At 43.7% G+C, this 24,996-nt stretch overlaps 1 protein-coding gene across 2 annotated transcripts; it reads right to left on the bottom strand.

Moving 5' to 3' along the window:
* Positions 1-4,509: 4,509 nt before the first annotated feature.
* LPAR3 (lysophosphatidic acid receptor 3) lies at positions 4,510-23,294 on the bottom strand. 2 transcript variants are annotated; one of them, XM_071436379.1, is made up of 5 exons: positions 23,148-23,294; positions 17,474-17,944; positions 14,229-14,986; positions 8,395-8,446; positions 7,592-7,789 (listed from the first exon to the last, which is right to left on the bottom strand). In XM_071436379.1, exons 3-5 carry the CDS (start codon positions 14,962-14,964, stop codon positions 7,741-7,743), a joined length of 837 nt encoding a protein of 278 aa, XP_071292480.1. In that variant the 5' UTR covers positions 14,965-14,986; positions 17,474-17,944; positions 23,148-23,294; the 3' UTR covers positions 7,592-7,740. The 2 variants fall into 2 exon arrangements, with proteins under 2 accessions (XP_071292479.1, XP_071292480.1); XM_071436378.1 differs by lacking the exon at positions 8,395-8,446 and having other exon boundaries at positions 4,510-7,789.
* Positions 23,295-24,996: the final 1,702 nt, after the last annotated feature.

Genomic DNA, 24,996 nt, shown 5'->3' with positions numbered 1-24,996 from the left:
GGGAAGGAGCTGGATGCACATGGCAGCTTCCATCCAGTTCAGAGAAACCAAACAGAAAACAGATTTCTTTCCTTCTGTTGCCCAGAAAACTCACAATTTAAAAGTTTAGAACTTCCAACTCACATTTTAACTGCAAAAAATCAGCTCTAAGCTCAGGGTTTCCTTTTCTTTTGACAAAGTATTTTTCTCCAAAATCTTTAACTAATATATGCAAACATAACTATTTTTGTTATTTTTGGTATTCTGACCTTGCAAAAACTCAAGACTAAAATCTCTGCTCAACCATCTTTACTTCTTTTTGTGGCTCTCTGGTCTGTGAAATTGAAGGGTTGCTATAGGACCCAATACTGCTGGAATTTATTTGTTTAGAGAGAAGTGTGCTTTAGTCTGTGCTTTGAAGAACAAAGCAGAACACACAAAAAATTGCATGGACTGTGCAAAGAGATTATAAAGGAGAAAACAGGACAAAAAAATGTTGGTCAAATTTGGGACACGATCCAATATTGTAAATTTGTGGGTATGAGCATAAATGTCTCCTCTTTAAAATCAGTAATTGTGTCTGAGAGGGGCTGGTGTGTTTGTCAGCCAGCCTCTTGCTATAGGGACAGTTTCCCATACAGCAGGGACTTTCCATCTACCCCACACCATTAAATGTCTTCACCCCACAACTGCTGACACTCCCAGGGCTCCTTTCACAGAAAAGGGGCCACTGGCAGCAGTGGCACTGAGCATGGGGGTGAGCAACTGCAAGTTCACCATTCCCCAGCCTTTTACCCCTACAGGCACAAACCCTTCCATTTCTAATTAAATTAACTCATTTATACCTGTGGGAAAATCCCAGCCCAGCATCACAGAGTGTACTGCACAAGCCAATCCACTAACATTCATAACAACTGATGTGTTAACTGGGACTTGAATAGAGTCATTTAAGCATTAATAACATCTCCATCTCTGGAGATCAAGCCTTTTCACTTCTGTGCGTTTTGACATCTTTTAGCAACTGAGCATATTGCTAACAGAAATCTAAGTAAAGCAAACACACCAAGCACTTGTTTGCATAAATACAAATGGAATCTGGGGATAAAATTAGTGCTACAGAACTGTGAGAGTCTTTAGTATAAGCAAAAGAATCTTAACATTTAGGGACAATATAGTAGATCTATATTTTTACCAATTGCACATATGAAATGCAATAATGGATGATACAATGATGCTCCCAGGCCAGTATCCCACCACCTTCCACAGAAGCTCTAGCAGGAAAGCTAAAGAACCTGTCTAGATAAGAAGCACATCCTCAGGAGATCACATACCAAACCCCTAAGCAATCACTTGTGCTCAGAAACAAGAATTCCTTATTTTCATATATCTCAGAACAAGTCAGGGAAACTAAAGGGATGGTAAGTGTGCTGACTTACTCCTGGCCTACAGATATGCATAATGTTGGGTTTGGTGTGGGTTTTTTGTTTGCCATAGCCTTTTTAATGGGAGTTTTTGTTCATTTACTTTGGGGTTTTTCAGAGAAGTTAGGCCATATCTATGATTTCAATGTAATTAACATTTAAGTTAACATACAGCTATTGCTCAGAACAGATTACAAGTGATTTGTGCTTTTCTTATTCTGCATGTTGACTTTCTTACAGGGCCATATATCAGAATCAGAAGTGCACAAATGGGATTTTAGTAAAGGCTAGCTCAGAAAAGAAAGCTGTGCCTAGCACAGTTGTCTGTGGTAAGTACAGCAGAGAGTGGTTTAAATGTTGGTTCCCTTCAGCTCCCACAGGAGGAGATGCATGGATGCATGTACAAGACAATTCACAACAGCATACCTGTGAGCTGCAAAGCAGCACTTCTAAGTGGGTTGGAAGAAAACAGATGCTTCTGCCTGCTGCAATGAAAAAACACTCTCAATACTATAAGAATGTGTACAAAAGAAGCCAGGGACCAAATGGTACTTGAAAGATAAGCAGGATGTTTTGAATCATGGCTGAAAGCAAATGAGTCTAAATTCCTTGTCTTCCAAAAGAACTTGTGGGTGGGGAGGAACTATCATGACCTAATTCCTCATTTCCAGATGGATTTATTTTTCCCTGATAGAAGCATGCCTAGTCACTGTGAAGTATAGCATTTAAGGGAGACTGTGTTTCACAAAGATTTCTAGAAAAAAAATCATCTGTGTGACTCCACATAACAAGCAGAGGAAAAATGCAGCTGCTGGCTCATGACAAATAAAAAATCTTCTGTAGTTACTAGCAAAATGTGACATCCAGGGTTATTTTTCAGACCTACTACAGTTCACAATATGATCTCACAAATGGCTGCACCAGCATAAGTGGGAGCAAGGGGGGAAATGGGATCACTTCTTTCAAGTGATTTAATTAGAATTATAGGGATAAATAACAGAAGGTCCCTGCCTTCTTCTTTTTAACATTTCCATATATTTTCTTTTTTTGGCTCTAGTCTTGCAAGCAGCGATTGCTTTGGGCAGGACCGAAGGCTGATCCTGCCCTGCATCTGCTTGGATGGTGACCTGTAGTCAGAATCATAGGGAAAAAGCATAAGAAATATGTCAAGCTTAAAAGGACCCTTCCTCTGTCATCTTCCATTAACCAGTAGTTTAGAATCTTCATGTATCTTCAGAGCTCACTAAAACTGTGAAAGAATCATATCAGAAGTATTGCTCCTATAGTTCACTGCTACTTGGAAGAGACTTTAAGGGAAAAATATATATAAATATGTATAAAATAAAGATCTGATCAGAGAAAGGCACCATCATAGAGCTGCAGTAATTATTGCAGTTCAAATACATACACAAGCTGTCATATACACAAATACAGATGTATTTCACCAGTCTACAGGAATTACTGAAAATAAAAGCTCACGAAAAAACCTATACAGAGGGAAACATAGTCATGGCAGAGCAGCCCTGAAGTAGTGGAAGGGTCGTGCTCTAGAGGCACTCAAGCTTTAGCAATCTGGCTGCTGTCCCAGAGGGACTCATCACCCACACCACCTAGGTCAGACTGACAGCACAGATATCAGGGAAACTTCTCTCCCACGCACACAGCTATTAAACAAGGATCAGTCTAGCTGCTTATCCAGAAAGATCCAAAAGATCTAGCGTGTAAAATAAAACCTCATTGTTCCCAGCTTTTAATAACAGTTCTCTGAAAAGCATCTCTAATGATCATGACCACACAGGCTTTATGGGAGAGCAAATCACAGAGGACAGACCATACATCTTTGCCCTGGGAAAAGCCATGGAGCGTTTCTTCCTGGACCCTATGATCAACTGGAAAAGCAACTTTGGTTTGGGAGCAGCTGGAGAGAGAAAAGAAGAGGAGACTATCACAAAGGTTTTCAAACCATAATTGCTATGAAAATGGTGTTTTAGAAGGATCTGCTTGCTACTTCCTGAAATACAGCAGCTCTCAAAAGCAGAAAGACCTCCAGCACCACCAGGAACATGCAGAATCTCATAACTATCTGACTTAATGGTAATTCTTCCCTTTTCTTCCTCTGCCTCCCATGAACTAATGTCCTGGGGTTTCTGTGAGTGTTCACCCTAAAGCCTTCCCCAGCATAATGTTCTTACACAATTAGGAGCAGGCACATGCCAAGTCAAGTGATCCAGATATTTGGGGATATTAGTGGAAAAGGGAACAAAGGAACCCTGCAGAACTTGCCATCACCGACTGCCCTTCGTTCTTTTAATTATTTTTTTTTCTTACTCAAGCGTAAATAGTGCTTTAATGGTTTCCTTGAGACAAACTATTCTGACAAATGTTTATGGAGTTAATAAGGAATTCCCTGCTCTGTGAGTAGGTAGATGTTTAGACAGTTTGATATTGGAAACATTACACAGCCTGTGCTGTAGCAGTTCATAGGAAAGTTTGATGCAACATCAGTTTCCTTTTCCACTCATGTCACATTGCAATTTATAGCAGTAGTCCATGAATGTAGCAGCTCCAAGGAAAGCATTCTGCAGCCACAAAGGGCACGTCACTGCAAATACTACCATTCTCCAAGCACCCGTTTGCAGGCTTTTGGGGTTTTTTTTCTTTTTTTTTTCTCCTTAATCAGACAACAGAAAGGATAGAGACCTCAAACTCTCCTACTTGCTTGTAGCTGAATGATTGGTAACACCTCTCAGACCTTAACCCAGATGAGAGTCCACTGGATGAAGTGCTGTAAAAAAAAACTAAGTCCTTTACCTTCACAGAAGTCACCTTGTCCTGCTTACCTGGAAATATCATCCACAGGTAGTTATTTTGCATCCTAAATCCCTAGTTCTGCAGGAGAAACCTAATGTTTTTTCCCCTGCTGCAGATGCTCAAGATCTTCATCCAAGCTCTCTTCAGGGCCTGATTCAACCAAGCAATACATTGGCCAGCACTGCTAGTAAATAGGAAAATTTTATTAAAACAACCCCCACCCTGGAGCCACAGTAACATCAAAGAACATTTCCCCATCGTTGTTCCACCACCATTCAAACAGGAGGCAAAACAAGACTTACATTTTGAAGTTCCATTTTATTTTCTATTAGGTTTGCATACAGAGCTTCAGCCTAGCTCAGACCAACTGTGCACTGCAGTAGCTGTAGGGATGTAGGGACAGGGCTGGGCCTTGCCTGCTGCTGGGCCTTGGCAAGGCCCCCTGGGCTGGCGTTGCAGGGCAAGGTTTCCCTAGAGGCGTGGGGCAGGGAAACAGGGGTGGCTTTGGTGAGAAGACACCAGAAATTCCCTGTGTCTGCCAGAGCCAATGCCAGCTGGCTCCAAGACAGACCCACCCCTGCCCAAAGCTGAGTCCATCAGCAACAGTGGCAGCAGATCTGGGATAATGCATCTAAGATGGATGAAAAAAACCTGTGCAACTGCAACTGAAGAGGAGAGTGAGAATTTGTGAGAGAAACAACTGTGCTAACACCAAGGTGGGCAGGAGGCACCCCAGGCACCAGAGCTGAGCTTCCCCTGCAGCCCATGGTGAGCAAAGATCTACCTGCAGCCTGTGGAGGATCCCATGCAGGAGCAGGGAATGCCCAAAGGAGGCTGTGAGCGCATGGAAAGGCCATGCTGGAGCAGGTTTGCTGGCTAGTGACTCCATGGGGGACCCATCCTCTTGGAGAAATCTGAGAAGAACTGTCTCCTGTGGGAGGGACCCCATAAAGGAGAGGGGAAGAGTTTGAGGAAACCTCATGATGAGGAGGAAGGAGTGGCAACAACTGATCAACCTGAACCAACCACATTCCCTGTCCCCCTGCACCACTGTGGAATGGAGATAGAGAAAATCTGATAGCAAAGATAAGCCCAAAAAGAACAGAGGATGGGAGGAAAGTATTAAGATCTGGGTTTATTTCCCATTATCCTACCCTGATGTGATTGGTAATAACTTAATTTTTCTCCAAGTCAAGTCTATAATTGGTGATAAATCTCTCCCTGTCCTTATCTTGACCCATGAGCCTTTTGTTTTATTTTCTCTCCCCTGTCCAGCTGAGGAGAGGAGTGATGGAGCAGCTTTGGTAGGCACCTGGTCTCCAGCCAGGCTCAACCCACCACACCACCGCCTCTACAAAGCACCACTTTACATGCTTTTCAGAACACAAGAGCAGTGAAGTAGTATTTGCACAAAAAATTGCATTATAATAGCAAAAAAATGTGTAAACATTTTTAGCGTTGCTCAAACACAGCATCTGCCTCAAATACTGGGCACATCCCTACCAGATGGGATGGGATGAGCATGCTATGGGAGAGCTCTCTGAACAGGGCCTTACTGTGCTTGCAAGATATGCTAAGGGCTGCTGTGAAGTGTCCCAGGGCATTCTGCAAACCCCCTGCTCAGCCTTTGAGCCAAGGGCTGGTTCTGTTTTGACCAACACAGTCCAGATATCCATATGCAAGTGGCACCAAAGGAAGGATTTGTCCAAACCGCAGCTGAACTTTATCTTCCAGCTTCATAAAATATGTCCTTGGTGTTGGCTCTTCATGTTGTTCTCTGATAATTCCAAGTGGTCAAAACTTCCAAAACTTTTCAAAGTGACCTCTGGTTGTGGTAACCTGCCTTGATACTAGGGATCAGACTTTCCCTAGGAGACAACACAGGAAACTCCTCTTGAAGTTAAAATGGCAACAGGGACTTCACTGCTGTTGAAACCAGGCAGCATGAGCCAGCCAATCAGAGTACTGAGAAATGACAATCCAGTTTTTAATTTGAAAGTTTAAATAGAAGAAGTTTACCATAGAGCTCTGTATTGCTGGATCCTCTGTTACAGCATAGTCCACGAGTCAAACTCCAGCTGTTGGGGTTGTGGCTGCATCAGCACTAGATTTGATCAGTCACAATGCTGAAAGCCCTCCATGGCTCACTGTTTCATGACCCCTTCCTCAAGTACCTGTTCCAGTAAGATCTGTTTGCAAACCAGAGGTTAAATATGGTCCAGACAAGGCCTGACAATCAATGCACACTGTACTATGGTAGGGGCTTAAATTGATTTCAGGCTTTTTTTGCCTGTACATTAATTTCTATTTTAAATAGATTGGGTGTGGACATGTGGGTATTTAAACTTCCCTTCAAAGTTCCCTTGTAAACCAGAGCTTTGGATCTCATTTCTCTCAGTGGCACAGCAGGTAAAGAGGAGCGAGCACACCCATTTGATGTTGTCTAGGGAAGTGAAAAATGAGCATAATGAACACAGCCTCACTGCTTTTCTGTTAATCCAATCCCTCAATACCTGCACAACAGCAGCAGAGAGTGCACTGTCTTTGCCTGCAGCACTCACTCCTCTGGGGAAGAATAATGGCTTTTGTGCTTTCTGTACCCTCAGATCCTGACTGCCCATGGTCAGACACTCACACCCACTGACGCCTGGTCTGGCTCTCCCATCACAGCCAGGTTTCTGGCATAGCTTTAATAAACTATCAAACTACCTATTTTGAAAGCAAGATAAGGAGGAGGAAGAGAAGAGGTAAGCATGAACTTTTTCATGAAATTCACAAAACAAGAAAACAGATCACAATTCTGTCCAACCAAGCCAGCAATCCTCCTCAAGACACACAGAAACTACTCAAAGCATAAATACCCAATGAATGCCAAACCTGCAGAGTCAGGCAAGTTTCTTCTCTCTGTAGGAGCTTAAGGAGGGTTTCTTTACATTGCTTACACTTTGTTTCCATGCACAAGAAGTCTCTGAGAGGTATTTATTCCATTCACATGAAAAAACAATTTCATGTACTTGAAAGACAAAAAGGATGGCAGTACAGAAAGTTTTCTTCATTACAAAGTGTTTTTCCATCAGGCAATTATTTATAAGAACTTTTGTTAACACTGGAGTTGAGGCTCTGGAACAAAGTGGATATATTGTTTACCAGCTTTGCCAGTCGATCTCCTCTTACAAAACCTCTCCCTTCCCCCTCTCCTTTTCCAGCCAAGTCAGTCCCTTGCACAGCTCAGGAGTTTCCTTTGTCACCAAGATCTCCTTTTCCACAAATTGTCCCTTGAATAATGCCATCTTCAATGTAGTGGCCCGAGATATCCGTGCTCCTGCAGAGAACTGTCGAGGGGATCCGGGATGAGCGTCTCTCCTGGCTCCTATCCTCAGAGGAGCAGCAAATCATCCTTTTCATGGTAGCCCACATCTCATCATCTTTGTATGAATAAATTATTGGATTCATCACAGAGTTCAACAGGGCCAGGAGAAGAAACCACCTTTTAACATGCTGAATCCCACAGTCAGTACAGTTCAGTCCATCAAGCAACAAGACGACCAGGCCAGGGGTCCAGCAGACAACAAAGGCACCTAGAAATATAGGAGACAATAAAAAGAAAACCAAATCTGACTTCAAACTTCTAGGGTTTTGGAGTGTTTAATATCTTACAAGATTATTGATTTTGTCAAAATTCTACACAAAAGTGAGAAAAGCAGGAGAGGACAAAATTCTAATGAGAGTAGCAAGATTATATCTGCTACAGCTTCTCTGCCAAGCCCTTAGCAGGAGGCAGGGCAGCTCTCAGAAGACTGCAGGGAGCAAGAATCTGAGCTGCTGACAGCATCAACTCAAACACACATGGGAAAAGGTCATCACAACAACGATTTATCCATGCTGATAAATAAACAAGAGCTTTGGAGCATTTAAAAGCCGAGAACTGGCACTGGAACACATTTCCTCTGTTCATCTCTTTCATCTACTGGAGGAGAAGCTATCAGGTGGTTCACTTCCACCACTGCCATAATATGATCTAAAGAGACAAGCCACCCCACAGCTGACTCTGCAGTGCCAATTAGTAAGACAGGTGTCACATAATTTACACATGTCCTGGCAGGGAAACCCACAGCTAGTGTAGGATGTGCCTCTCCCTACAAGACACCAGCACTGTGGGCTGCCCTGTCAGAGCTGAGCTCACCTCCTTCCACTGCTCCCTCCCAGGCTCTGCATGCTCAGACACAGTAATTCAGCTGCAGGAAAAAAAATTAGTTACACAGGAAAAGAGAGGAGGAACAAAGAGATGAATTGGTGAAGGTGAAGTGAAGGGAAATGAAGGGGCGGGGAAAAAAAAACCAAAAGCAAAACAGAAAAAGTATGAGGAAGTAAGTGCTTAGTGTGGGGGAAGAGAAAACTCTGTGAGAGGCAAAAAAAATTAAAGGGAGAATGAGGTAGATCTTAGACTGAGTACAGCACAAAGAAAGCATTAAAACCACAGCTTAGAAGGCAGTTCAATATTGCCTTTGCACCTTCCCGTGTTCCTGCACACCCACACTGTAAGTGAGGGTGAGCAGGGGTAACATTGCTACCAAATGCAGCCTCAGCCACAAGCTGGAGAGGGGCCCTGCACTGCCCTGTCTGCCCCTTGATCTCCCCCCTGCACTGCACCCCGTGATCCCTCACCCAGAGCCCAGGGAAGGAGTAGCCATATGCATGATAATACTAACTTAGCACAAGCCACAATTGCTGTCTGACATACAGAAATAGAAAATTACAACTCTGCCCAGCAGTCATAGTTTGAACAATGTACCAAGGAAATTCCAACCACTTATCACAGCAGAGCTTCCCCATTTTGGAGCTTAGAAAAAAAAAATTCAACAAATAACAGCATCTACATGCCTAAAAGCTCTCTGGGGATGTGGATATCTGTTTAACAATTTTGGTAGAACAAGCAAGTCCACCTCATCTTTTCAAAGCTGCAGATATTCCCATCTCCAAGCTGTGGAAGCCAGCAGAGGGAGGGAGCCTGGCAGTGCCCAGGAGCAGCCAGGCACCCACCAGCAGTGCTGCACACACAGGCTGGGGTCAGCAGCACCAACACTTCTCCCCATCAAGGACTGGAGTGGGCAATGCCCATATGACAGGCAGGCCATAATGGTATGTTAAGGGGATTTGTGGGATTTAGCAAGCACTAGGGCTGCTGAAAAATGTATCAGGACAAGGTATTGTGGATCTTGCTGCAACCTTTTGCTCCTGGACTACAGACAAAATTCAGCTGATTTACTCTGTTCTAGGCAATCCTGAACAGAAAGGCAAGAGACCACTTTGTTCAGAAACTGAATTTTCTAGTCTGCTGTACCAAGATTTTTGTGATGCTAAGTGCTAATTTCATGGTGTTAGTTTTGAGATACTGGTTAACATCAGTAACATTCCTCCATTGCCCACTGGCATTGGGAGCTGCATGCTGCTACCACAACACTTATTTTCCCTGGTCAGTCTCTGTACTACACACTGGTTTGGCTCCTGCATGCTGAGTAAGCAGTTGTGAGCAGGGCACCAGCTCTCTCTTATCATCTACAATGGACAAAACACTGCACAGAATTGCTGTCCTGGGGTTCACCAGCAAATCCCATCAGTTTTAACAAGTGCTGTAACCCAACCACCCAGACAATACTGTGCCTGGTTAAGTGTCTCAGCAAGTGTTCAGACACAGAGCTTCCACTAACAAGGGTCATTGGCAAAGCTGCCAATCCCCCAGCTCCATGCAGAAACTGAGATGGTACCAAACCTTCCTTAGAACAGACACTGAAAGCATTTTGACCACTTGTACCATAAAGAGTGCAAGGTGCAACCACGCTTGTATGGAAACCAGCAGGAGAGGAAAGAGACCCCAGAAGGCACATTTAACAAAAGACACAGAAATCTCTCCTTCAAACAGAACCCAACATTGCAGGCAGGAGTAGTCACCAACTCATAGGATGTAACCCTATCTATACAAGCAAAACCCTAAAAGGTTTCAAAAGTAAGGGAAGATAAAAGGCACCTGCAGGCATGTCTCCACACATTTCCCATGACCAAAAACAAGGACAGGGCAATGCAGTGACGGTGTTCAAGTTCCTGGATAATGCTTTCTGGGGGGTGCTTTGACTTCTTCAAAAACACTTTTTGCTCTTAGCACCACAGAGATGAAAGTGAGACACGCCTCAGGCTCACAGCCTTGCTCAGATTTTGTTATTTTTACCACCAAGCTTTCAGAGGGAGCCATGGTTAAGCATAAAAATATACCTTAGTCTCAGCCCTTCGGCAATTTTCTTGTTTGCAGAATATTTATCCCATAGGAGCTCCCCTCCCTGACAAAGTGACACACTCTAAAAATAATTTAACTTCTGGGACTCATTAAAATTCACAAAAGTGACATGAAATACAGCCTGACTGCCACATAGATTAGAACAACTCGGAGTCTCTTCAGCAGATTATGGGAGATCACAGTGCCTCAAGGTTAGTTTGAGGATTTTCCATTAGATTTAACCATGGAATTTCTTGCAGATTACATCATCTCTGATTAAAAATTAATTCCTGTGGATCTGGAAGCACTACTGATGCTTCAACAGCATCATTTCATAAACTCCTGCACGTCAAGGCTGTCCCTGAGCATGCCAACACTGAGAGAAAAAAAAGTGCAGTAGGTTCCAGATGCCAATGCCACATGTGCGACCAAGTTAAAACAGCAAGTTACCAATTAAACTATAAATTCACTGAAACTGAAAATCATCCCCTCCAAAGCTACTATTTCAGCAGGAATCTCTCTGCCAGGTTCAGAGGAGCTACCACATACACAACCACCTGAAAATCACACACCCACACCTGCAGCCACTCTTCTTCAAAGCTGCAGTCACAGGCTGAGCTGGGATTGTGCCACAAGGTCAGCCCAAGAGGATTTTAGCCCCTTTTTCCTGGTTTCACATCTTCCAGTTTCAACTAGATAACACTCTGTGGTTCAGCATGCCAAGGGGAAGGCCTTACTCCCATGCCATGATGGACTATTTTAGGGGTTATGGCAGGAATATGCAGATGACACAGACCTGACTCCCAGCCTCTGGAAGGGACCCTCCAGGCCTAAGTGATGGTGCAAGAAGCCACCACAAGCTGTGGTCACCAGGAGTCCATGAAATGACAGTAAAATCTCAATTCCCCCAAGTCTCAGCTGTAGGGCCACAGGAGGGGAGCACCCAGAGAGGACAGGGATGTTTTGCTGGAAGGGCAGCCAGGCACAGCCCAGCCTTCCCAAGGAGGGAGCAGAAGGAAGCTGGGAGGAGCAGCAGGCCAGCAGTACCCAGCACACATAGCTTCCTTCCACACAGCAGCAGAGCAAAGGGATTTTATCCTGAATCTCCCATGAAAGCAACAGAACACATGAACATGAATATTGGAGATTATTATGCATTATCTAGCACAGCATCTTGGAATGGGCTTTTAGTTAAGACAGTATCAGGTGTGTACTCCAAAGGATTTTCAGAAATTTCAGAAAAAAACATTTAAAATAACTGCTTTGGGCAAAACCCACGTGCTGCATATAGCTGTAGGCTCTTGCATCAGTAGTTATAAGCAGAATTTTGGAATAATCACATTTGGTGACTCCTGGTAATTGGAAAGTCCAGAAAACAAGCTATTTGGTTTTTAATGCATTTTGCACACAGTGCTTGAATGACTTGGCCAGGAGAGCACATTTCAAACTGTTAAAAAAAATAAGTTCTCATTCTTGGAAATAAATGGTTCTAAAAAGCCCCTCAGAGTCAAAATTTGGAGAGCTGATATGAAGGAACATGCCAAGATACATTTCCTCTGACCCATGAGCTTGAAGTAGACTGTACACCCAGCAACACCAGCACTAATTTAACTTCTTTGGAAGTAGGCTCTGTTTCAGTTTTGTTTCTGACTGACAAAGTAAATATATAAAATTAGGATCTCTAAAGCAGCACTCAGGCTAAGTTAAATTTGCCTAGTCCAGCACACAATAATATTAAATGTTCTGCCTGAATTATAGTTCAATTTCATGGCTGAAAAGCCATATGCTGTGAGTAAGAGGAAGCTAATGCTGAACTTCTGATCAACCCATAGTCCTAAGGCCTCACTCCCTAGGAAAAGAAATACCAAGTTCAAAATGAGATTTTAAGTGGGCTTTATTTCCACACAGCAGCACAGAGAACACTGAAGGCTTGCCACAGGCTAAAGGACCTTGAGGGATGAGGGAATGGCAGCCACCACCCCTGTCCCTCCAACTCCCACACTGGCTGCAGGGTGCAGTCCTGCCTTCAGCAGAAATGCTCAGAGAACTGCTTTTTAAAAGTGCTCTGCTTTCTGTCTCTTTCCAATGCAGCACTTAACAACAGTCTACTCATCCCTCTGCATTAGGACAGGATCATATTTGGAGCAAGTCAGAGATTTTCTGCAGGATTTTCTCCTTCCAGGTGGATGGTTTAGGTTTCACTGCACGGGAGCTTAGGTGGGGCAAAAGATCAAACCTTGCTCCAGCAAGTCAAGGGCAGAGGGACAGGAACAGCCACTAAATTGACTCTCAAAAAAGAACAGGTGAGGGATGGTTTAGAAGGAAAAGGCTTTGGCAGCGGACAAACCAACTCCAGAAGACACAGAAGTATAAGTGAGAACCTTGTACATACTTTCTTTTACAAGGTCAGGAACTGTGAACTTTAATGGATTTCAGCTTCTGAAGCTCTTTAAGACATTTGGTAGACAAAGGAGTTATGCAGCACAGCACTATTATTTCATAAAAAAGCAATAAAATCAGATACCAGACTGTGCAAACAGCATCCAAAAACTGCAAGGGGAAGAAAGTGTCCTCAACTTGAACTTCTTACCCTGGCAAGTCCTACCTCCATGAAATACTACACTTTTCTCCCAGAGGTCTCTAATACTACCATGCTGCAGTATGACACACCTGTGTCCCAGGTACACATGACCACCGGCTTTCCCAAAAGCTCCAGCTCTGCTACATTGGCTCATCCAACCTCAGAACAGCTGTTAGAGCAGTAAAGCCACATTTGTGGGTTTAGAGTCCACCACCACCTGAGCCCAGCTTCACAAATGTCTCAGTGTATCCCCAGCTCCACCTGGAGCCCTGCTGGCATGAGATTTGTTTTCCAGGACACATCTTGTTCAGATTCAAGTAATTCTGGAGAAAATTGACTGCTACAGCTGGTATTTGCTCCAAGGATCATTCACCTGATCTTTTAATCTCTAATATAATGTGCACTACATCACAATTCCCTGATGAAGTGATCTGAGCTGCTCAAGTATCAACAGTGCCTTTAGGCTAGAACCCAGGGCAAATCTCATGTTATGATTTAGAGATCTAAGGCTAGATTGTTCCATCATTATCTAAAAGTACTTTGCACCATGCAATATCCACAGAATGAAGGTGAATCCTTCCCTTGAAAAGCAAACCTCCATCAAAGTCACAGACCCACCAGCCATTCTCTCCTTTCCCTAGGGAAGGTGCATTTCCAGGGGGAAGAAGTTTCTATGCCCAGGAAACAGCCAAGAAGATGTGCAAAGAAAACTATCAACATCCAACATTAGCGCTCATGGCCTTGCGCAAATACTAAAAAACATTATTTTGAAAATGTTCTACTAAGTAATTACAAACCTTCACGTGCCTTTATCTAAAGTGATTTTGTATCTTCCTGCTTAAAAAAAGCAAAAAAAAAACCAGCCAAAAACCTTTACCTTCAAAATTTGTGTTTTGTAACAAGGCACCTACACTTTTCTTCTATGTGTTGACCAGTCCTCTGTCTCATGTTTCTGCATAGTGCAACAGCTCTTTCAGTGTCTAAAGCACACAGAAGTCTAAATGCCTCCAGCACTTAAAAGTTCAGTGAGGTTTCTTTGTGTTAGGAGGGCTGACCATTTTTTGTGGAGCTTTTTGTTGGTTTGTTTCAAATAAAAACTAAACCAAACCAACACAAACCAATTCACTGGCACTGCCAGCCTTGCCCAGCATGGTTTGTGGTCTCTTACCTAAGACAGTCATGACAGTCTTCATCAGCTTCACAGGCGTTCTCCTCCGGCTGATGGACCCGCTGGTGTGTGAGGACAAGACGTTGGTTTTCCTCTGGACGTACATGTAGATTCTTATGTAAACCACCACCATAATGAAGAAGACAACCAGGTTTAAGACACTCCAGAACACCAGGTAACTTCTGCTGTAAATGGGTGCCAGGGACGAGCAGACAGTAATGTCACAGAGGCAGTTCCACCCCAGGGTCGGAACGGCGCCCATGAAAATAGCAATGGCCCAGATGGATATGATTAGGAAGGTGACCCTCTTCTTGGTGAGGTTGCTGTGGATCTTCATGCGCATGATGGACATGTGGCGCTCCACGGCGATGACCAGGAGGTTCACCAGGGACGCCGTCAGGCTGGTGTCCAGCAGACCCTGGCGCAGGAACCAGCGGTTGACTGTCAGCGTCTTTGACACCGGGCCCGTGTTGAACATCAAGAACACGTAGGCGATTCCAGCAAAAAAGTCTGCAGCTGCTAGGTTGGCCAGAAGATAGTAAAAGGGAAAGTGAAACCTCTTGTTCTTCACCACAGCTGCTATGACCAAGGAATTTGAGATAAAAATGAAGATGCAGAAGAAGGTGCCAAAGCACAGAACACCGATGAGCTGCGGTCCTGTCCACTCATCCGCTGTGTCCGTCTTTGTCCTGTTGTAGAAAAAGTCCATGCGCTTGTCATAGTAGCATTCGTTCATCCTGGATTAAAGCCCCTGCATCCTAGGGAGGGCGGAAGGGAAAAAGGAGGAAGATGAACAATCAGCTAATAGTCCTTGCTTCAACCACCATACTTCCTTTTTGGGGGACAAGGGGTTGTGACAGGGAATGAGAGGGTGTATACACAGGGGCCTTAAGTGAAAATTCAAACTGTACAGGGTGGATACAGAAGATATTCTGGAGGACCACAGTGCATGATGCCTGGATGAATCAGGAATTTTAAAAGATTTTCCTACTTAAAAAATTCCAGCACAGTTCTTTTGCACAAGCAGTCACACTGTACAAGCAACAAAGTGGAAGTTAAAAAAATTACTTTCTGGAGGTCATGGAGAAAATCTGAGCAAAAGCCAAGCCATTCTTGCTATGAAATCCCATGGTTGAGCCACAGCCCCATCATTATTTCCATTTCTCAGTGTAGCCAGTAGGGATAGGAAAGCATAAATCATAACTCTTCTACTTGACTGACTAAGCAATAAAAGGCACATTACAGAAAAAATATTTTTTTGTTTTTCAATTATATATTTATAAATGTAAAAATGTATGTATATAAGATACTACAGGCATATATATTCTGAGTGCATATCTGTTATTTACTACTAGAGAACTTCAGTAAATGTGCTGAAAAGGGGAAAATATTTTCTAGATATTTGACTATTCTAAAGCCAGGAATTATTTTACTGGACTCTCAAGCACAATACAGCCCAGTTATCTTTAAAACCAAAACCCAGTTCCCTACCCAACCACAGGTTAAAGCAAGCCCCAGGAGCAGCAGTAGTGCTGGGGTTTTTTCTCATACCCACTCAGCACTATTTAATAAACAGGGCTATTAAACCTGATGATGGAGAGGGAGTCCAAGTTCCAGCTTACATCACACTTCTGCTGCGCTGGTGAGGTCAATGTCAGCTGCTTTGGCAACTTCTCTGCCTTTTTTATGAACCACACTGAACCTGCACTAATTTACACAGGAGATCTGACAGCAATTACTCATGGCTGCTGGAGCCCATGCAGGGTCTCATAGCTCAGAAGGGAGAATTTGTGTCTGACCATCACCAGCCCTCACATTCACTGTCAGTATCTGAGGAAGGGTTTTAGCAGTTCATTAAGAGATACTGTATAGTTTCAGCAAAACCCAGGAACACAGCCATGGCACAAGATCCTAATCACACCACATATTATACAGAATGGCAATCAACAAAAAACCTAGAAGAGGTGGTTACAGGCAGAAAGATTTTAAAAAGCATAGGCTTGCTACCTCTGCAGCTAAAATTGCTAACAGATAATCATCAGGTTCACTTAGCCTATTATTACCCTGTGTTTATTTTACAGTTAAATCTCATCTCCCCAGGGACTGGGAAGCAAATTAAACAATCCCCAGCAGGCTTGTTAATGCACCACTGTTATATTAAAGGCTCCTTCCAAGCTTTTAACTAAAAAGGTCCATCTTTTGTCATTTATGTTATGCTACCTGTGTTATTTCATGCAATATTTACAGTAGTATTAAATCAAATTACACTATTCCATAACAAATATTTTCAGAAAATTTATCTCTTTTTAATATTCCATTTTTCTGAACTAGCTCCTTAGCCCTTTTCCTTTGATTTTTCTTAATTCTCACCTAGTAGAGAGAAAGCAGGCCACTTAACATTGTTGTCCATTTTATTACCCTCAAGAACCTGGCCAGCCACTTTTTTTACAAAAGACTATTACTTAAAGCATCAAATTTAAACACATAGTCAGAACTAAGAACAGCTACTTAAGGACAAGAAGTGGAAGGAAACAAGTAAATCATCCCTTGTGCTGAAATATTACAGAGCATCCATCTAAAAATAAAAAAGCCTCAGCAATGCAGATCCACTGCAATGAGTCAACAGGAATTCAACGCCCACTGCTCCCTGTTCAGGGAACAAGGGGGAGTTGGGCAGTCAGCACATTCCCCATTCTCACCTAGGAGCTACTCAAAAATCAAATTCAGTCTCTAAGTGACCAGAAGTCCCTGAGGAGCTGCAGACAACAGCTACTGGAGTAGCCCAGTGCTGGGAACCCTGCCAGCAGAGAAGCCTCTGCTCTAACACATCAAGGCAGCAAAGGACTTACTGAGCTTGACATTAAGCTTTTACAGAACAGCCCAGATGCCTGCAAATAGAAGCAGCATTTTGGGCAAGAATGGCAGGGAAAAGAAAAAAAAAATCCCCAAAAGCCAAAACTGTGAAAATTACAGGGAAGGTTTTCTGAACATGTTGTATCTTACTGTGTAATCATCTCAACAGATGAATCTCTTGCATGCAGTGACAGGACAGTAAAGAAATCTACAGATGCTTTTTGCACCTCATCTGTTTAAAAACTTAAAGAAATCCAAAATATCAACTATGAATTTATTCTAAATACTTCAGCTTAATGAGGTCCCATCCTCTTTTGAAGTAGTAACCAAAGAAAAAGACCATTCACACATCCATAATTCTCCACTGAAATAATTACACTACAAACACTTACTGTCACACAGCAGAGCTCAAACAACAAATGATTTTGAAAGAGATGTCTTGAGGTATTGAGGTGAGATGAGAAGGAGTAGAAAAGCATCCAGCTGAGGTCTCAGAGTCGCAGGTTAGACTCAAGATTTCCAAATGGGAGCTGCACCAAAGCAGAAGCTGAACTGGAGCAAGTTTACATCCCAGTCCTTTGAAGTGGAGATGCAGCACGTGGCTGTCTGCACCAACCTGGGTGCAAAAAGCACTTGCACACCAGGGGTCTTGCAGACAGTGCAAGGTTTTCTTCACACCTTTATCTGAAGTCCTCCCAGCAGAACGAGCCTGGTCTCAGGGGAGCTGTACAGCTGGGACAGAGCTATGCAGCTGAATCCTCAGTGGTCCTGCCCCAGTCCACAGCAGGCACAGGGATAGGATATTCCATAGTTCCTGGCACGGGACACGTCCTGGCAGGACTTTCTTCTCCAGGTCTTCTCTTCTGCAGTCAGATCAGAGATGTTTACCTTAATCAGGGCAGGTTTAAACTTAAGAAGAAAAAAATAACCCTTAAATATAACCCTTTATTAAAATAATCCTTGAATATTGCATATTTCAGATCTGTTTATTAAGTACACAAGGATTTGAGTATTCAGGCAAAATACTGTTCAAAGTGAGTAGAAAAACAGCTAAACTTGTCAGTCCAGACTTAAAAAGGCAAGAGAGTCATCCAGAGTCTGCAGCAGAGAGCTCCCCTGTTGTGCTGCTCACTTAAAAAAGAATTGCCTTATTTTGCTTTGAAATTGGCTCTCCCAAGAGAGAGAGTTCTTGGGGTTTTTTCTATGAGAAAGGGCAGCAGACAATCTCCATTCACCTGTTCCACACCACTTGCTGTTTCCTATCCCCTCATGCAGATCTCCAGCAGTGATCACATACTGCATATGCTACAGGTGAGTCGAGCTAACAGCTTGCTCTTTTACTTGCAGGCAAATACATCAAAACTTGTCAAGTGCCAAAAACATACCCTTGTCTAAAATGTTCTTTCTCTCATTTCAACTTATTTAATTACCAATAGCAGCCACAAAGATCACAAACTAATGGACTATGAACTGCATTTTCCAATACCACTCTTGAGTAAACATTTAAGCTTTTTCTCTTTTTTGAGTGGGAAAAATCCTCTGTTCCAAAAAATCTCAAAGGATTTGGCATTTTAGCTAAACTGTTTTCAAACTTACAAGCACACTTCAAGAATTCTTCCCAATATATAACATCTTGAACATTATTTGTCTTAATGACAGATATACATATTTTAATTGCTTATAAATTCCTCTATGACAGTGAAACTCTTACCAAGTCAGAATATGTTTTTCACTGTTCTTTAAATAAAAGTCAAGAATTTGCATGACTGTGTAGGAATATATTACACTAGCTAGCTGAATAAAGAGTTAGTGAAATAAAACAACACTTAAATAATGTTTTTGACGAAAGGTTTGGCTAGTTGCAAGCTAGCATGCTTTAATGGTTATTATTCAATTGGAATCTTGTTTGCTTCAATAAATTCACTGAAAATCTGTATATTTATAATGAAATTTAATATGAGCTGTTTAAGTCAAAGATTTTGGTGGTTGAAACTGCGATTAAAATTAGCTTTAAGTAATTTTGATTAAAAATTAAATCTTGCCTGTAAATCAGCTCTAAGTTGAGCTCCTCATTATTAATGCAAACATTTCTGAAGGAAAAAACAAATAGTATTTTAACGATAAAGTCATTATAAAATTTAGCCTGCAAGCCATAATGTAATTCAAGGCATATTCCCACAGTTTTCTTCCCTGTCCATTAAAAACCAAGATGTTTCAATACATTGGTTACAATTTTATTGAAGGGCTGGCATCAGTTTGGGGGACTTTGATGTCTTCTACCCTGTTTCTGTATAAATGCAAGAGGGAGGGAGCAGACAGAAAGCTACAGTGAGAGGATTCAAGCCAGCTTTAGAGATGGACTGAAAGGTCCTGAGAGCAAAACTGAGCCTACGAAGAGGACAAAAGTGGTGAAGTCCTTTAGCAGGGCAGAAAGCCATCTCAGGGGAGAGGGAGGGTGTGCCCAGGCAGAGCTGCAGCCTGGCTTACTGAGCTGGCACAGGAGTTTCTGTGCAGAATTTCAGGGTGGTTCAACAGCCAAAGGAAGCACAGTGGAACAGGAGAGATCCCAGAGCCAGCACAGTGCAGGCAGGTCTGTGAGATGGCAGAGGAGCCAGCTGTGCCCAGCTCAGCCTGCCAAGCCGGCAGCCTGCCAGCCCTGCCTGAGCACTTGGCCTCCTGGCTCCCTTCTCCATTAGCAAAGGCCAGGCATTAAATACAGATCTCGAAGAGATTTTGAAACTTATTACAAAAGTTCTCTGCAGAAAGCTGAGTTTATCACAATGACTGATCACAGGCACAGGTGGCACACTGTGAAATACTCTCTGCACATTCAGACTGTCACTGCAGAGAAACATCAGCAGCAATTGCCTACTTGCACACATTCCTTCAGCTTTTTAAATCTACCCTACAAGCAGCAGATGGCTCTTGTAGAGCACCACAAAAGGAGTGTCTGGAGGTTTGCAGCCAGTGCAGCCCCTGCCAGGGCTCCCCAGAGTACATTTGCCTGCCTGCACCCTGTGCCACAGGCAGACACAGAGACCCTCTGTCCCGTCCTCTTCTGCTGGATAAACCACCCCTGCTACTTTTGCTTTTCTCACTACTGGAAAGCTCTCGCTCACCTTGCTCCCCAGAGGAGGGCACAGGCAGAAGGAAGGCAGGGTGCTGAGCAGCCAGAGCAGCACACAGCAGCAGTGCCAGTCCACAATGGGAATTGGTTCCTTGTTCCCCTCCACACCCTGCTGCATGTATGGCCATGGAGGAAAACACAACCCAATGATTGCACAGTAACCCAAGAAACCCATCCAGGTTACCTCAGTTTAGAAAGAAATACCAGTGCAGAAAAGGGTGTGTAACATAGCAGAAGCCAAAAATGTTAATATGTAACTGTAAGGAAGAGTTTTGTGAGGTAAGTGCTCTGGTTCACTCTTAATTGTCTTTAATAGTTTATTGGTATTATAACCAAAATCAATTTAGAGAAACAAACTGAAAGGAAGCACATAAAGAACACAAAATTATGCATACAAATATATCTAAACTAAAGGTTGGGGTTTTTTTCATCTGGTACTACTAGAGGATGTTACTGCAGCCAACATTCATTTAACAGGTCCTACAGAGACAAATTATCTCAGAAATGCAACTGTTTTACATTTTGTTTATTACAGAAATTGTACAGGCACTGCCTGTACTTGAAACAGTACGGTACACAGTACACTTTAAGGATCTGAGAATGTAGTTTTTCTAAAACATTTTTTAAATGCAGCTTTACAAATTAAAAAAAAAAAAAGTTATTAGTAAAAAACCATGAGGCCAAATGAATAAGTTTTTCAACCAGAGAACTTGCTTATTAGTAAGGGAATCTACTTGTGGTTTTGTTTGGCTCTATTTTTTTTTCTTTAACTGTAGTATCTCCAAGTTCAGATAACTTGCTGAACTCAAATCAATCACTCCCAAGCAGCATTATCCCACTACTTTGGTCTTCAATACCTTTTAGACTAAGGAGAGCAAAGTGCCACATCCATTTGCTCTCCAAGCCTGTTTCACTTACATAATGTTAAATTATGGAAAGTACAGCAGCACTCATATTTCCACCATGGTTCTGGATATTTCCAGTAACAGTCCATTTCTGTGGCGTCATCTTTTGGACTGGGAAGGGAGTGGGGCAAAAGGGATGGAGATGATTCTTTGGCAGTTCTTATGTATCTGTTTAAGGTTTTCATTTATCATACATCCTGCATAGAAGACCAATGCTATATGGTACAAATAGAGAGCCTCAAGAAAAGTACTAATCTTACCAAAAATATAGAACCTCAAGACTAAATATTTAGAGTTGCAGAGAGAGGAAGTAGTACCACCAGCCACGAACCACAGTGCTCTGTACACACAGTCAGATAAGAGGCTTAAAAATCACTGTCAGGCACACAAGAGCCACCCTGTGCATGTAAGTGACAGAGCTGTTCCTCTGCAGACTGCTGCAGGCTGACACTGACAGTAGAACTGTGGCACAGAGGTACAGGGGCACCTCCACCGAGGTATTACAAAGCTCAGGCTCCAACTCCTGAAATCCCTTTAGCACAAAGCTGCTCTAATGCACTAAATTGTCTGAAAGCTCTGATACACTGCAGGAATTTGTTAGGGACAGATAGCAAGTAACTCACTAGTTACCACAAGTTTAGACTTCAGACGTTGGTAATTTAAGACTTTCTGAAATTATGGTTTACTAGATCTATATATGGAGTTCAAACTAAAAACTTTGCTGCAAAGCCTTCATTTAGTCTCCTTTAAGTGTGGTTCTGGAAGGAGCTGGCAGGTCATCCTATAATGCGGAAACAGACACAGCATTTAAAGCATTTAAAAGTCATTCAAACAGCCTATACATTGTGAAACATGCCTAGAAGAAAATACCTGTTCTGCTTCTAAAGTAAGTTTTCCATTTTTGCAGAACTTCCAGGTCCTCTCACTGATAACTACCAGCTCCATTTTACCATTCAATAAATCAGCTTTCTTTCACAAAGCCTACAGAATGCAATAGAGACTATTCAGCACAACAAGTCAATTTTACTGTTTATTTTCAGGACATATTGATGAGGACCTAAATCATACCACTGCTGATTAAAACAAGTCACTTGACTGTATCTGATCTCTTAAGAGATTCAGAGCCTGGGCTCACAAGCAAATGTGTCAGTGGAGCTGTTAGAAATAGCACACTCCAAGACCTTTTTGCTCAAGACATAGAAGTTGGCCTAATGGCATAATTAGTAGAATTCAGGTTTGTCAGTCTTTAATTCTAATATCCAAGATAAATACATTCTCTAGAGCATCAAATCATATACTTCAGAGATTTTATTTCATTATCTGATAGCATAAAGCCTATGCTGTAAGACAGTCCTAAAAGGTCAGTGTAGCACTGGAGGATAAGGACACAGCCAGTCTGAAACTTTCACCTAGCATTCTGGAAAAAAAAGCTAAATACATCTCTCAGCTTTGCACGGTGGTAAGAACTGCTGCTTCTTTACTGATCATGCAGATTTGGTTTGTGGGGCTGTTTGATTTGTTGCCTTTTAGTTTAATTTTCAGTACAGAGACAAGCTTAGTGAAATCAGATTTTTCACTGTATAACTGGATTTCAGTTGTGCTTTCTACTGCATCTTTGCAAAGACCTTAAGAATATGCAAGAAACCACACACACAGCATAGCTTAAAGAACAAAGCTACAGCAATGCAGCTTACCAGTCTGCAACAAGAAATGTCGTTTTCTAGACTCATATCACAGATAGGAGAGCAGACCCAAGTACATGATCTCTGGAAACCCAAGGGTACAAAACTGCTTCCTCTCCCTCTTTCCCCGGCCCCGACTTTGTTTCCTTAAAGGAAAGACCGTATCATGCAAAATAACGCAGTGTATTTTTTCGGTGTGTTGCATGGATCAAGGTAACACCGTATTAAAAAACCGCTTGACACAAGACCTTTGCCGGCGCCCGCAGTCCGTACGAGCTGCCCGCGCCCCAGCAAGGCAGGGCCCCCGCAGCCAGGGCTGTGCGAGCGGAGTCTCGAATGCTTGGAAACTCACGTGTGTGCTCCTGATCGCGTGTCCGTGCCCGCACACACCGCGACGTCTGTCCGGGACAGAGCGACAGCCCCGGCTCTGCCCCGCCGGGCTCGGGCTGCGCTCCGGCTCTGCCCCGCCGGGCTCGGGCTGCGCTCCGGCTCTGCCCCGCCGGGCTCGGGCTGCGCTCCGGCTCTGCCCCGCCGGGCTCGGGCTGCGCTCCGGCTCTGCCCCGCCGGGCTCGGGCTGCGCTCCGGCGCTGCCCCGCCGGGCTCGGGCTGCGCTCCGGCGCTGCCCCGCCGGGCTCGGGCTGCGCTCCGGCGCTGCCCGCTCCGCTCACCGGCACGGCCCGGGGCTCCGCAGAGAGTTTTACAGAAGTGAAGAAGTTTTGCCAGCCCGACTCGTGAAGCAAAGGCGCATTGCTCCCGGAGCCCGGCCAGCCCGCAGTAACAGCGCTCCTTCCCACCGCGGCCCCACTCACCGGCAGCCCCGGCCCCACTCACTCAGCGGCAGCCCCGGCCGGAGCCGAGCAGCGCCAGCGCCGCCGCCAGAGCGGGCCCGCCCGCCCCGCTCCGCTCCGCGCCCCGGCCCGCCCCGCCGGCCTTAACCCGTCCGGCCCCGCCCGCACCTGCCCCCGGCCCGAGAACGGGAGAGCTCGCCCAGGACTTCGTTTCCTCCCTGGGACCAAGGTTTGGCTCTCCCCCGGCACGGGCGGCTGTGGAGAACGCTAGCGAGAACCCCGAGCCGCGCAAGTCCAAAGGGCTGTGCTGCCCGAAAAGCCCATCAGAAGCTCCATCACCATTCACACATCAGGAAACAAATGCAAAACCCAGATTAAACTGCAATAACTTCTGCGAATAGATCCGGACAGTACAGACAGGTAGAGCACACTCTCAGCTGTTCTTTGAAACACGGTGTAAAAAGCATAAAACCATTTCACAGGCGGCAGTGTGATACAGAAACTTGGCGGCTCATGCCACCTCCAAGGGGCCGGAGTGAGCACACGCAGCTTTGCAATCAAAGACAAGCCAAACTCAAGAGTAGATGGTAGTACAAAAATCGCATTTATCTGAAGCCTGTGATCAAGCAGATCTGACCCATTGCTACCCACCTCAATCACTTACTGAGCTGAGGCCAGGCATATACCCACATAGTGCAGACCTAGGCACAGGTCTGCTCAGAGCTGAACTGACTAAAAAAAAAACACCTCGGAATAAGGGCCTAAAATTTTACTGATCCTGTTCTCCTCACTTGAATGCTCACCTTGACAATGGTTCAGGAAATTTTCTTCTCTTCCTTCCTGTCCACGTCTCATCAAGCTTCTCATTGTCTCATCCATTTCTATCCTCCTTTTGTTAAGTCCTACAAGCAATTAGCAAAAGCCTCCTATTCCCAAAGAAAAAGACTATGAAAGGCAACATCCCTTTTCAGAGCACTTTGCAAAAGTTTATGTTCCAGTTCTGCTTCCATTACTGGGCATTACCTCCTCAGCAGCTGGAGTGGGACCACCTATTAGCCAGCAACTGTGTTCAAAATCTGTATTAATGTGCAGAATTCAGAGTCAACATATGCCAGATTTCCTGTTAAGTTTCACCTCTGTGGAACAGAGAGGCAGTAATAGCCTCCAGCAAGTGTGTCTTATCTTCTTTTTCAAGAGGAAAAAAAACAGAACACCAGATGGTGAAGATAAAAAGTGGTTTCTACAGCACATTAGTGACCTGCTCTAATATGGTGGAGCTGAAGCAGCAGTCTAGCTAGCAAGCATTTCATATGATTGAAATAATTTTAAAAAATCAATACTGGACAAGAAAGCCTTATGATTCCATTACAGAAATTAAGTCTTAAAAACAGTTAAGAATTATTAAGTATTCTT

Source organism: Agelaius tricolor, unplaced genomic scaffold, assembly GCF_023055355.1.
Source record: "Agelaius tricolor isolate 1412-34295 unplaced genomic scaffold, bAgeTri1.0.p SCAF_11, whole genome shotgun sequence".
Taxonomy (NCBI): Eukaryota; Metazoa; Chordata; class Aves; order Passeriformes; family Icteridae; genus Agelaius; species Agelaius tricolor.
This window is presented reverse-complemented; position numbering and strand designations above follow the sequence as displayed.